Genomic DNA, 14,536 nt, shown 5'->3' with positions numbered 1-14,536 from the left:
TCCACCACAAGAGAAGCCACCGCAATGGGAAGCCCGCGCACCGCAACAAAGAGTAGCCCCCGCTCGCCGCACCTAGAGAAAACCCACGCGCGGCAACGAAGACCCAGTGCAGCCAAAAATAAATAAATAAAATTTAAAAAAAATTACTGAAAAATAATTTCCATCTTTTGAATAAGGAAGCAGAATTTTTTAAAAAGTTCTTTGGCTAAAAAGATGCAGCTACATCAATGAAAGATTGAAAAAAGCTTCAATTCTCCAACCCAGGGTGAAGAGATAAGATATCATTCCTATAAAACTGGTTTTTCAGAATTCACAATTTAGAATGTTTCTAAAAAATGAGAAACTTTCCATATATAAGCATTGTAGCTATTTTCCACCATATGTTTATATGTATTATTTCAAAGATAAATTACAAATATAAGTACAGGAATAAGTCCACCATCCTCACGTCAAACTGAAACCAACAATAACAAAACCATCTTCACTGAGGATACTGGTAAATCATTGTATGTTTATCTACCACTTAGAAGATCTATGTGCTTTTATCCATATAGCAGTTAGAGAAAATATTATTCACAAATTATTCCTTCTGCTTTAAGGTTAAGGACCTATGTCAAGCATGGTTAATAGTTGAAACACTTGAATTTGTGGGAATTTTAATGACCACACGGTCATTACTTAGGAAACCCTCTTTTAAAGGGTCCAACTGTAGAAGACAGAGAATAAAGGGTTCAGGGTTTTCAGAGTTAATATCAGACACGTCCTTAAGCATCATGGGGACAGACAGGACAAAATGTGATGCGAAGGCAGGAGGAGTGAGCTGCTGTCACGCACCGTGGCGAACAACGTACCGTGGCTGGTTTTAATCTGTACTCTGGTGGGACTGTTTCCTCATCTTCACCACACTTCTTTAGTTTCTCTTCTTTGGCTTTTGCCTGAAGAAGGTGGAGAAAAAAAATAAGCATTTGGATAATACATGTAAAATAAGACATCACTTTATGTTCTCCATGGGTGTCGTGGAGGAGACCAAATCAGATTAAAGTGCCCGGAGAGCAGTTAGGAGGAAGGCAGTGTAGGGTGACGGAGAAAAAAACAACACAGCCAGGAATCCCAGGGAGGTGTCGCTGCCCTGTCTCTATGACCTTGGGAAGCCACCTAGACTTTCTTCGGCTCAGTGTCTTCAGCTGTAAAATGGGGCTACTAAGAATCCTTACCTAGCTTGCTGACTTGTAAGGATCAGCAGAGAAAATTAAATAAAATATCCTTTGAAGAAAGGTAAGCACAGTGCCCAAGCTGGCTGCAATTATTTTACAGCCTTCGTCTGTCGTACTCAATGAGGCAGTTATCTAAGGGGGAGAAAACAACCAATTCTCATGAATGTTAAACACAGTTCAGAAAGGGGAGAGGCATCCCATCACGAATCTTGGCTGATCCATGGATAATTAGTTTTCCCTTTTTTTAAAAAAAATTAATTTATTTATTTTTGGCTGCATTGGGTCTTCATTGTTGCGTGCGGGCTTTCTCTAGTTGCGGCGAGCGGGGGCTACTATTCTTTGCGGTGCATGGGTTTCTCATTGCAGTGGCTTCTCTTGTTGAGGAGCACAGGCTCCAGAGCACAGGCTCAGTAGCTGTGGCTCATGGGCTTAGTTGCTCCGCGGCATGTGGGATCTTCCCGGACCAGGGCTCGAACCTGTGTCCCCTGCATTGGCAGGAGGATTCTTAACCACTGCACCACCAGGGAAGCCCTGGTTTTACTGCTTTTAAAAGAACTCCCTTCAGTAACACCAAGACGTCACTGGATTACTGAACCATGCACAACCAAATGCATTAGAAATAGAAGTGCAGTTCCACGGCAGATCAGCGGCTTCTAGGATATAACATTTGATTTTAAACTACTGGTGGGTAATGCAAAGTTCCATGATATGTAATAATTTGTACCTGTATCAAGGCATGGATTTAAATCACAAATCAAGGAGCTCCTAGGCACAAAAGTGTGTGTGTGCTGGGGGGTGGCGTGGGTATTTAGCTGATTCTAGCTCAGCCTATCGCTCCCATCTACATCTCAGCCTAAGATTGTGGTTCTCCATTGAATGCTTAGTTAGTTGATTAATTTTAAAATATTTAATGAGCACTTTTAATAAGCCAAGTACTTTTCTAGGCTTTGGAATTATACTTGTATTGTTCTATAGAATAATAACTGGGATGAAAGGATTTTTTAAAAAATATTTCCAGTTACATTCTACTGCAGGATATGAAGGAAGTCCTGTTATATAGTGGTACTCCCCAGTTCAGGGATTTGTGAGGTCTCTGGCTATAAAACAGTCCTCATGAAAGAGTCACCTGTATAGGACTGTCCTCTCCACTTAGGCTTGTGAACAGTGAGTCACATGCACAGCTAGATCCTTTCTATTCTTTGATCTTTATATTCTTTAAATGACTGCATTGTGGTTTGTATCCAGTAGGCGGTGAAAACAAACATCCCCTGAATTGAAATAGTTCCAGACTAGGTAACTACACTAGAAATAGGGGAGATTAATAATGAGGTATCACTACAGAATAAATGCATTATGATACATTATAAGAATGACAAGTGGGCATGGACCTCTTCTCTGAAGCATCATCTGGTGCAGAACGTGCTGGAGTGGCCGTGGACTCCTATAGCATATCGACCTCTATGAGCCTTATCACAGCAGACTACCGAGGAAGTAGTGAATTCACCATCAGGTACTAAAAATTCAACTTAAAAATCCAGAGGATTGGAGAATCTTTATACTTTGTACATAATTAAAAAGGAAAACTAGTGTTAAGAGTAGAATAGTCCTTTTTGTTCAGATTTTAGGAGTTTGCTAACTTTCCAGAGGAAATTTAATACATTTATATGCATCCCTAAACCCAAACTGTTTTAAAAGTTATTTTTACATAACTTTTTCACATCTACCTATGTGATTTTAGTCACTCGAAGAGTCTTTTCATCCTGGGATTATGTTTATACTTTCTGTCCCCAAATTATCATCTTCTTAAATCACCTTAATCATCTATCTGTCAACAGCCTGAGGCAGACGTGCCATTGGCTGGGCCATGCAGCCCTCGGTGGTGGATCGCCAGGGTCCTGCCAGGACCACCCCTTCCTTGAGACACTGTGCACCTCGCACTGTGTTGTAATCAAAGTTTCCCTTTCTCCCAATACATTACTTGGTCCTGGAGGACAAGGACTGCTTCCCCTGCTCCCTTGTGTTCGCCTTCGCAAAGCCTGTCGTGCCCCACTGCGCCCCGCAAGCCCTCAACGAAAGTCGAAGATAGAAACTGGCCCATTTCAGACCAGGGCAGTCCCAGACTAAGGGGGCGTTGCTGGGAGTCAGCAAGACTCACCTTCCCCAGTGACTCAGAACAGGAAGTGACAGTGGAGGCAGGAGCATTGTGACAGCGACAACTGCCAGCTCCCACCCTGAGCTGATAGGCTGGCGCTCCTGAGGGTCCCCACCACCACACCGCCTGGCCAAGGACGCCCGCAGGGCGGCTCTATGCTTTCCCTCCTCTTTTCCTCCAGAGGACTCGGTTAAACAATTCTTTAAAAATTGGAATTTAATATGAACACTCCCTTCCGCCAAATACAAGCTTGCTTTGGCTCATAAGGCTTGTTAAGGTCTTGGCGTGCAGTGGGGTAAACACACCCCAGCATCACACTCTAAACACGCAGCAAATCCAGTTATAAAGTAATTGTTGCTCGATTTTATTCTAATTTGAGACAAGTTTTCAACATTTTCCCCCATAGTTATAAAAAGGATCTCCCACCCCATCTGCAACCATCTCCCTCTCTCCTTATAAAGAGAAGCACCTGGAACCTTTTGAAAATACAAATTTCCAGTTTCCATGAGAGCAGACAAAACTATTTGTCACCAAGCCACTGCCTCCGTGTTATCTTGTCTAGTCAGGTGTCGTCTGAGAATTGGCAAAGAAGATTAGTGTTCATTTTAAATATTAAAATTCTAGATGGTTAACAAGACAAACACTGAAATATCCTTTCTGGTTGCTAACTCCCCAGCAATAAATATCTAAATTAGCCAGACCCTGAAAGTAAGGCAGGACAAAGAACAGTTCATTTAAAATCTCTAAGAAAATAAAAATGGTACAAGAATTCTAAACATGTGTAATGCATTAGCTTTGTAACCTTGTAACCTGAAGACTAACAGGCTTTGTATGTGAACTCCAAGGTCAGTACCTCATTGACTTCCTTAATGGAGCTGAGGTCGAGCTCAGGTTCCGGCTTCCGGCTGCCCAGCGAAGCTGACAGAGCCTCGAGTGCCTGATCACTCATCGTGTCCTGTGAGGGAAAAAAAATTCTGTACATTAAAAAGAGAACATCTCCTCAACCTAAACAATCTACCCATTTCTTTGTGAAATTCAAAATTTTAAATCTCTAAGAATAAGTTGTGGATTGGGAAAGGACTCTAGGAAGGCAATTTTATTTAAAACCTAGTAAAAGAGAGAAAGAAAGAAGAACTTACCAGTGAGTGAAAACTGGGGCTTAGGACTCGTTTCTACAGTAAAACTGGGGCTTAGGACTCGTTTCCCTGCTCTCAGAGGTACACTTCACCTCTTACTTAGCAAGGTAGAAGTGTAACTGTAATCATAATTATATTATAAAATACTCATTTCAAAATAAAAGCTGCAAGAAGTAAAACTTGCACTATCCTGCTTTTCTTTTTCTAAAAATGTGTCTCTAAAAATGACTTCTGACAACGCTGTCCTTCAGCACGATTTCAGCGAAGCCCAGGAAGCAGGGGGCCCTGAAGTGGCTGACGGCTGTAGGAACTCCCACTCCCAGGGGTGTGGTGCTCTCGCCGCTCCTCAAGCCAGATAAAAATAAACCGCCCACCCCAGGAGCGAAAGGCAGAGCAGCCCCAACAGAAACGGCTCCTTGGATTATCTGGACCATCTGCAGGTGGGGCATGTTTTCTCATCCAGCCCAGAGCTGCAGGGCCACCTTTCAGGATTCACAAGAATTAAGTTATAGTCAACTGTGGTTAAGGTGGAGAGAAGCAGCTATAACAACATCCCCCTAGTGATTCCCAGGACTCAGACGCCTTTAGAAAATCAAGTTGAAGATTTGATGTCCCAAGAGTGCAGTTCCTCTGGGATCCTGCTCTTTCTGTGTAGTGTGATGGTGAGATAATCTTATTCCACAACCAAGGCAAGCATTTGTGGAAACAGAGCAGGCCTGCCTGGAGATGACCAATATAACCCTGACTGGTCTCACTAGTCTACACAGGCCCGAGGGAGCAAAGATACTCAGTAGGTGTGATGCACTATTGGGGTTCTCCCCAATCAGCTACATCAGCCTCAGGAAAGCGACTGCTGTCGGGCGGACCATGCTTAATTTTAAAGAAGTAATTTTTTTATACCTCTTCCACCTTTCTTTTTTTCTCCTTGGGTGGAGCAGCACTTTTGATTACTTCAGCTGACTGAGCTTTTAAAACCTCTCCTGTAGACTTCTGAAAAACAAAATACAAAAGATTTGACTTACAGAAGAAGGAAATGTATTAACCAAATTGTAATAACCAGAACTAAAAAGTTGTTGGTGTCTTAAAGTGTGAGATGGTTTCTAACAAGTTTCCCTCATTACATTAAAAACAATACCTCTTTCTTGGTTTTCTTCCCATCAGCCGCAGGAGAACTGTAGGTGAAGTCTGATGACAAGGCATCTATGGCATCATCGGGCCCCAGGGGTTTCTAAAGAAAAAGGCAGCACGACGGGTCACACGTGGGAATCATTCAAGTGACAGATCAGATTATAAACCCAGCAAACGAAGAATGTACTTTTGCAATTCCTTGACTACCAAATGAGATGTTTAAAGAAATAACTCAGATGAAAGCCTATGTTTGGGAGGAAACTGGATGCTCAATAAATATTATTTTCCTGTTTCTCTCTTCTCAACATATTACATGTTAGGATATTCTCATCTTATTTTTATTAACATTTATTTTATCCTAAAACTTTCTTGGCCCCATTCTTCTTTCCCTCAAAAAATCTACTTAGGAAATAAACACTCATTGAAACAACCCCCAGGCCCACCTCCGTTCTCTGAACAGATGGAAACTTCATCTGATTTAGAGATTAATATAGTCATAATCCCAAAATACAGAATTGATAACTCTATCCCCCCAACCAAAGATATAAAAAATGTTAAATCTGATCTTAGAAGACATTTATGTGAACTCACCAAAGAGTCTGGAGGAGGCCCTGTGATCCCTTCTTTTTTCTGAAACAAATATTAATTTGATGATGCTGAGAAGGCAAAATTAATCCTTACAATCGGCAAAATGCACAGCTCAGTGAATGCTATGGGCTGAGTTGTGTCCTCCCAAAATTCATAAGCTGAAGTCCTATCCCCTAGAACCTCAGAATGACTGTATTTGAAGACAGGACCTTTAAAGAGGTAATTAAGGTTAAATGAGAACATTAAAAGGGGCCCTAATTCAATAGGACCAGTGTTCCTATAAAAGGGGGAAATGACCCAGAGATCCACGTAGAGAAAAGACGACATGCAGATATGTATACATAGAAGATGTGGAATTACTCCACATGTAGGTATCTATAGACCAAGGAGAGAGGCCTGAGACAGATCTTCCTCTCACAGCCTTCAGAAGGAGCCAACCCTGCCCACATCTTGATTCCAGTCTTCTAGCCCCCAGAATTGTGAGACAGTAAGTTTCTGCTGTTTAAGCCATCCAGTCTGTGATACTCCAATATGGCAGCCCTACCAAAGTAATACAGTGAGCTTCAGAGTAATGACAATTTCGCACGCCCATTATATTATCTAAGTTAAAAAAAACTGGATATATTAATGTGATAAAAATTATAACTCCAAAAAAGAAACAATAAAGTATAAGTAAACGATTGTTTAACTTACATTTAAAAGTTCCCTATATTTTGGAGGAAGTGTGACTTCTCTTTTACCCAATTCCTCTATGTAAGTAGAACTCATCAGATCCTAGAAGAAAACCGTACACATAGGGATATTAGCTGACAATGTTATATACATATTCTTAAACCGAAGTACTATTGCATTATTAATTTATGGAACTATTGAGAGTAAATATAAATCATTTAGAAGCCAATATTTTACACAACTCTGAAATTCTAAGTTTCCACAAATACTTGCCCATATTTAATTGGCTTAACTCATTAGTAATGCTATAAAATATTCAAACCACTATATTAAATTTGATTCATATATAAAATGCATTTTATTTAAAAATATTTTTCATTATCTAATATTTCTATACCTACAAAAGAGCAGTTGATAACAGTGAATTTCTATATAACCCAACAGATCTAGTTATTTCTTATGTAATAAGAAAAAAATCAGAGTGATGTTTCTTTTTTAGCACTCTCCAATCCAATTCCTCTTCCTTGTTTTCCAGAGATAGCCATCATCCTGAACTTTATCACATCCATCAGTGTAAAGTTGAGTATATTTTAAAACAGTTATTCCACATGTAGATACCCATAATCAATATACACCATTACTTTGCCTATTTTCAAGTGTTATATAAATGGTATCAAATTCTTATGTCATTTGGTAATGTACTATTTTTATTCAAAGTTATGTTTTTGTAATGTTATCCATATTGATACATGAATAAGCCATTTTAACCACTAAAACGTGTTCCACTATATCATCTTGTCTCCTGTTGAACAAAATCATTTCCAAATGTTTCACCTGTTCTTAGAACTCCTTATACACCTGGGCAAGGCTCCCTCCAGTAAGTCTCTCTAGACGTGGGATTGCTGGTTAGAGGGTGTGCACATCTTCATGTGACATCCATAGGCTCTGGGCCAGTTGTCAGACTTTTACACTTCTGCCAATCAGGTGAGTGTGAAGTGCTATCTGTCTGTTTTTTAGTACCATTTTCCTAATTACTAGGGAGACTTTCACGTGTCTTTTGGCCAAATTTTCTCCTAATTTTCTATTGGGTTGTTTTTTTCTCAGTTTTAAAAAATCTTCATAAATTCTAGAAACAAATCCTTTGTTATGACTGTTGCTATATTTTCTTACAGTCTATGGAATGTCTTTTATTAATGCCAAGGAACATAATTTTCTTGCTTTTTATGAATCAGGAATAGAGATGAACTGAGGGTAGAAAATACCTAGAAATCAAGATAAGTTCAAGTGATAGGATGGGAAATATCTGGAAACTAAAATAAGTCAAAGTCCACTGGACTTAAGCCTCGAAGAAAGAAAATAAGTCTCTGTGATCCAACAGACTATATCCCAGCTGCAGTCTCAGCAGAGACAATCAATCAGTGTTTGCTGATCAACGGAATCACATAGCTACCTTAGGACAGTTTCCATCCACAACACTAATTTTCAGCTGCTATTACTGATACTGACAGCGTACTGTTTCTCTCCAAGTGACAGAACACTGTGTATTCTTTTGTGCATCATGACCATGACCTACTAGCTCTCCTACTCATTAAGTATGAATCTTTATCAACATCAAGATCACTTACCAAAACTTCAGGTCCAGTATATGTTGTATTATCTTCTTTAGTTTCTTCAGGTTCTCCTAAAGTGTCTATTAAGTCATCCAAAGCAGCACCCATGCCTGACTGGAAAACAAAAAGAGCAGATATGTGAATGTTATTTGTTACACATATTTCATTTTGATTTTTTGACTACCGAAAAAAAAATTCTGTGTAGAAAAATACCAAACACCAGAAGTTCTTAAATGGTTAAAATCTGGTCTGTAATAGAACTTATTATTTAAAGTCCCAGAGTACAGATCCTAGGTTGGCAAGATAGAAAGCCACATTCAGGTTAAGAACCACAATTTCAATAAGTCTAAAGGCATTAACTACATGAACAAGTGTATGATTCATTACAGCTGCCAGACCACTGTACTGATAGTTTAAAGAAAAAAGGAAACAAACTACAGAGAATTATGATTATGTTGCTATATGCAAGAGAGGAAATGCTTAGTATTTTTGCTTATCAATCGTTTCCACCTCTTCCAAATAAAATATATTTCAAAAATGGATTGCCCTGTGTTCTTTTATTCATCTGTGGCTTTTTGTTCACTAGCTTGTCTGAAGATGTTTACAAACAGAAATTCCCTGAAAGAGATGTTAAATTTACAAGAAGTGACAGTTTATTCTGTCAATATGGGCTTAAATCAGTATTATGAATGAAGGAGTGCCACCATCCTGTTGTTGAGGTTAAGAATGATTCATTGTGAAGAATAAGCTACATTTGAAGGGGAAAACAATTTGAGGAAAGACCCTTTACTATTTAACTCAGCTTAAAAATGATTGTTTACATTTTTTTTTGCAACTACCACACTTCCACTACAACTTTAGGCACTCACCTGATTGTGTAATAGCATCTGAGGCCTGTTAGCTTTAGACTGATTCAATTGGGAATTTCAGAATGAAGAAGTGCCTGGCATTGTTTAGTGATACCTCTGGTTAAAGAAGGTGCATTTGCAGGAGGGAAACTGGAATGTAAACTCCATGAGACATAACTGGAGTTTCCAGAACAGAGGGTTAGAATGTAAAATGTTACAAACATATGTGAGAAAATCCCACTTTCAACCCAGTCATATTAGCTTCAAACAATAATTCATTAAAAAGGTCCTTTAAGTTACCCTCACCTCATATTGTTTACCCTCAAGAAATCAGATCACGATAGACACAGAGACTATGAATAAATATCTATGTAAAAAGGCACTGCTATCTTCATACCTTTCCAGAGGGTTTACTTGGTTTGGATTCAACTGGTACAGCTGACGTTAATGATTTATTTTCTTTATTCTGGTGGGGGTTTAGAAAGAAAAACTCCTCATATATCTTTATAAAATTCAATAATATTACAAACTTTAAAATGAATACATTATAACATAACATGGATCATATACTAAACATCTGCTCTGTGCCAGACACTTTATGTGTTATATCCTTTTTCAGAACAGCATAAATAATGTTAATATTGATAATATTAATCTCACTTAGAGATGTGACAAGCAAGGCTCAGAGAGGCTGAGTAACTTCCCAGGTCACACAGTAAAGGACAGCACTGAGATCTGAATCCAGGACTGCCCACCTCTTTCTTCACTGCTCTTGGTTGCCTCTCCCAGGGCCCACAGCTAATCTCTGCAACACCCATGAATTCCTTCTTATTACAAGCAGCCATTATTTCTAGATGTTGTTCTCTCGGTCTTTGCCCCTACACATCAAGACCTCCACCCCCCCTTGCTTTGGTATCTCATCGCTCATTCTTTCCTTCATCTCCCTAAAATCAATGTCCTTCCCACCACGGCTTCAGTTGCTCCATCAATGACTGTCAATAACTTTCCAATCTGCAGTTTCCATGCCTTTACCCAGACGTAATCTTCTCTGAGTTACTCTGGTGAGCAGCCCTCTCCCGACTCTCATCTCTCTCAGCACCACCCCCGTTCTGTGCTGGCATCTGTGCCCTCTGTTCTCTGCCACCTCTGGCATCTCTCCTGCTTTGCCCCCTGCCACACACATGTTTCTGCCTGTCCTGGTGGTCCTAGGCAATCATTCCCTAGGGTCAGGGGCCAAATGCTTTCAGGGCCAGGCAGGAACGAAATGGTGAAGTCGCTGGGTTTAAGACAATAGGGAATTGCCTTCTGTGAAGGTCTCTGAAATCTGGGCAGCAGAGCTTGGAGGTGGAGAGCAGAGGCTCGAACTGTCTGGGTGTGCACACCAGCTCACACGCGCTGGCCGCAGGAGGCTTCAGGCAGGTCACGTCTCCTCCTGAACCTCCGTACCCTCATGGAGGAGGCCAGGACAGTGACTGCACCTACTGCAGCGGGTTGTGAGGACTAAACTAATTCATCTATTAAAGTACCAAAGCCAGTAGTTGTGCACACGCTAAGTACTCGTAAGTACTGGATATACAAATAAGTACTAAATAAGTGATTGCTGTGATTGTTATATTAAAGAGACTGTGGGAGCACCCGGGTGAACCTGAGTCCTGGCAACTGAATCCAGCTCCTTGATTCAACCACAACCTCGTGCAGGTGTTCATTCAGTTTCACTCTCCCCTCTCTCCCTGCTTCTCCCTTTCCATTCACCTGGACTCCAAAACAATGTGCTAATCGCCTCTCTCTTGGGACACCTCAGGCATTTCAATTCAACCTGTCTAAAAGCAGGTATCACTTTTCTGGCTCCACCAACTCCCCTTCTGACCCTCTGTCCACCTGTCAGTGACAATCAGGACCGGGCTCACTTAAGAAGGCGCTCACTCCTGCAGGTGCTGACCCCGCACTGGCACGAACCTGGCCATGGGTGCCTCCCTTGCCTCACCTTAGGGTTAGCAACCTAGTTCACTGAGATGCTGAAGCTCCAGGTTATCTGGGATTTTATTTCCCCTTTGCCCACTGCAGCCACTCATTTCCTAACACCTGAAAGCTTCACCTCTGCAACGCCTCCTGCATTGCTCCCCGCTCACTTATTCTATCCCAGTTCTAATTTAGGTTAACTTTGGACTCCCCAGGACGACTGAAATAGCCCCTGACCAGCCTCCCACCTTAAGATCTCTTACTCCGTCTCATCCCAGCCACTGCGGTCGCTTAATTCTTCGGCAGCTTGGTTTTAATCGCATCTCTCCATCCGTTCTCTAATCTTCAATGCTTACCTGCTGCCAGTTGTATCACTACCACATGGATTAACACACCTTTACATTCTCCACAGCAGTGCCTCGACCTGTCTTTCTGGTCTCACAGTCCCACTCACCTCCCCTGTGCTTCGTCCACACCGTAATGCACTTTGTACCCAGATCACATCTTATATTTTTCTCCCTTGGTATGTTTGCAAGCCTGCAATCCTAGCTATCCTTTCATGCCAAACTCAAACTGGATCTACTCAAAGTCCCCGAGGATTCCCCCAAATCAGACAGACGCCCTCTCTCCTCAAACAGCTCCCTGTGGGGACTTGTCTTAATCTGCCTTGAATGCAGTCCTGGGTACCTAGTTTTATTCCAGCCCTATCGGGGTCAGCCTGCAGCTCAGTGTCCTGCAGAGTCAAACCGCAGTCCACAGTGCTTTACACACGGTATGGGCTAAAAAAGAAAAAGCAGATCTGACCAATCTCGTTTTCTAGGAGACAAATCAGAGGCAAAGAAAAGTGAAATGATTTGCCACAGGTCGTAGCACAAGTCAATGCACAGCAGAATTCCGTATAAACCTCGCCTAATTTTATTGCTTAGATTTTACTGATAACCCTGGCTAGATGATGTGTGGCATAAATTTTCAAATTATCAAAATTTGAAAATTACATTTACAAATAGGTTACAAAATTACATTTACAAATCTCTTAGAATAGGTTCAAATTACATTTTAAACCTATTCTAAGAGATCTAATCCTCTGTCTTAAATTTATCCATTTTCCAAACCATGGCATCTAGTTATCCCTCATCAACACAAGAGAGTGAAGTGTATCCCCAGGATGGGGGTAGGGATCTCAAGGTATATACAAGGGGTCTGCTGGAAAAAATAAAACATTTTTTATTTTAAGTTGAGTATTTTCATTTAAAAGTTCATGTAAATTTTGCCATCATGCCACATGATATCTGCATTAGCTTGGAGAAAAATAATGTGCCTTTTCTTTTTCGAAATTTAATAAAAACTGATGTTTCAGGGAGATGTGCTATACTTTTAACCTATGACTTTTCTTACTTTACTTAGCCTGCAGAGGGATAACTGCTCCCATTTTGAGAAGCGGGAAAATAGATAAACACGTATTACTTTTTTTCTGCTTTCATTTCCATCTTACTGTTGCTTCAGTTAGTTACTTGTGGCTTTAAGAGAAATACGTACTAGCATTTCTAGGACGATATGGCTTCCAAACTGATTACTAACTCTGATTGCTAACTCTGTATTCCTATGGGTAGAAAAGGTAGACTATTCCTTGTCTTACATTCCCAAGCTAGTCTCTTCAAAGGATCTAAGGAAGGTGCCCATAAATTGCCAGTGGGGCACATATACTCTCTCCTGAGAGGGCTTGTGATGCTCCTTTGAAAACCTCCCATATCCATCCATGTAGATGTCATGACTGAACATAATTTACTCATTTCAAGATGGCAGTGTTCATATTAAAAGCTGAGAGTAATGCTTATTCAAATGCTCATGGCAATTTTATGTGCTTTATTTCAAACCCATAAATCTTGAAGGCAGGATCTGAGTCAACTCACATTTTAATTTCCTTGGTATTGATATGAGGCCTTATACATGGCAGGCACTCAGTAACTATTTATTTATTTATTTATTTATGGGGTCTAAAAATAATTTTTTTTTATGGATCTTTATTGGAGTATAACTGCTTCACAATACTGTGTTAGTTTCTGTTGTACAACAAAATGAATCAGCCATAGGCATACATATATCCCCACATCCCCTCCCTCTTGAGCCTCCCTCCCACCCTCCCTATCCCACACCCTGATCCCACCCCCTAGGTCATCGCAAACCACCAAGCTGATCTCCCTGTGCTATGCTGCTGCTTCCCACTAGCTAACTATTTTACATTTGGTAGTGTACGTATGTCGCTGCTACTCTCACTTCACCCCAGCTTCCCCCCCCTCCGCACGGTGTCCTCAAATGCTTCTCTATGTCTACGTCTTTATTCCTGCCCTGCCACTAAGTTCATAGTACCATTTTTTTAGATTCCATATATATATGTGTTAGCATACGGTATTTGTTTTTCTCTTTCTGACTTACCTCACTCTGTATGACAGACTCTAGATCCATCCACCTCACTACAAATAACTCAATCTCGTTTCTTTTTATGGCTGAGTAATATTCCACTGTACAGTAACTATTTATTGAATGCATGAATTTTAAAATCATGCATTCAATAAATAGTGTCTTTTTGGTGTCTTGCTCTCTCTCTATCCTTCAGATGCATGCTCTTCTTCATAAAATTTCACATATGAAGTGTTCAGTTTTAGCAAATGACAGGTTATTTGACTGTGACAGCACTGGAACACTGAATGGTTAAACAGAGCCAGCCAGGTAGAATGGGTCTTCGCTGAGCATATGTTTCTCATAAAAGAGACCTGATAAGCATTGAGGCCCATGTACATGTTACATCTTTTATGTGTGCTCACCTTGTCAACTGGTTTGCCAGATGCTGCAGCTACGCCAGTAACAGCACTCTTTCCACCACTGGAAATTGTGTCCTGTGACTTAGTCTAATGGATAAAAGATTGACAGAACTAAGTATCTCTGAATGACTATTTTCAAGATCATACATTTCAAATGTCACTAAGGAGCCAGTTTCCCTTAGCAGACATCTTGTAGGGAAATGGTCACTAGCTTCCACTGCACATGATGCCAGGCTGGGAACATACAGCTGGACTCAAGAGCTTACAGAGCCCATGCAGGTTAACACACATAGGTGAAGTGGACCAGGCGGGCACATACAAGGTTGTAAAGCCTCTAGTCAATTGTTGCTATGTGAGCCCACTGTTGCCAGATATTCCAATTTTTCAAGAGAAGCTAGAAATTTGCATTT

At 40.7% G+C, this 14,536-nt stretch overlaps 1 protein-coding gene across 14 annotated transcripts in view; it reads right to left on the bottom strand.

Annotated features, from left to right (window-relative positions):
* Window positions 1-14,536, bottom strand: part of CAST (calpastatin) — a 120,116-nt gene that overhangs the window by 33,262 nt on the left and 72,318 nt on the right. For 11 of the 14 annotated variants that reach the window (XM_082376414.1, XM_082376424.1, XM_082376416.1 and 8 more), the window contains 9 exons: window positions 14,130-14,213; window positions 9,746-9,814; window positions 8,516-8,614; window positions 6,912-6,992; window positions 6,222-6,260; window positions 5,638-5,730; window positions 5,403-5,492; window positions 4,220-4,321; window positions 852-935 (listed from right to left, as the gene is read on the bottom strand). In XM_082376414.1, coding sequence (XP_082232540.1) covers window positions 852-935; window positions 4,220-4,321; window positions 5,403-5,492; window positions 5,638-5,730; window positions 6,222-6,260; window positions 6,912-6,992; window positions 8,516-8,614; window positions 9,746-9,814; window positions 14,130-14,213 — 741 coding nt within the window. The remainder of the gene's footprint in view (window positions 1-851; window positions 936-4,219; window positions 4,322-5,402; window positions 5,493-5,637; window positions 5,731-6,221; window positions 6,261-6,911; window positions 6,993-8,515; window positions 8,615-9,745; window positions 9,815-14,129; window positions 14,214-14,536) is intronic. The other 3 variants (XM_082376422.1, XM_082376415.1, XM_082376419.1) reach the window with 1 other exon arrangement.

This window comes from Balaenoptera borealis (assembly GCF_965194805.1).
Source record: "Balaenoptera borealis genome assembly, chromosome: 2".
NCBI classification, from domain to species: Eukaryota; Metazoa; Chordata; class Mammalia; order Artiodactyla; family Balaenopteridae; genus Balaenoptera; species Balaenoptera borealis.
This window is presented reverse-complemented; position numbering and strand designations above follow the sequence as displayed.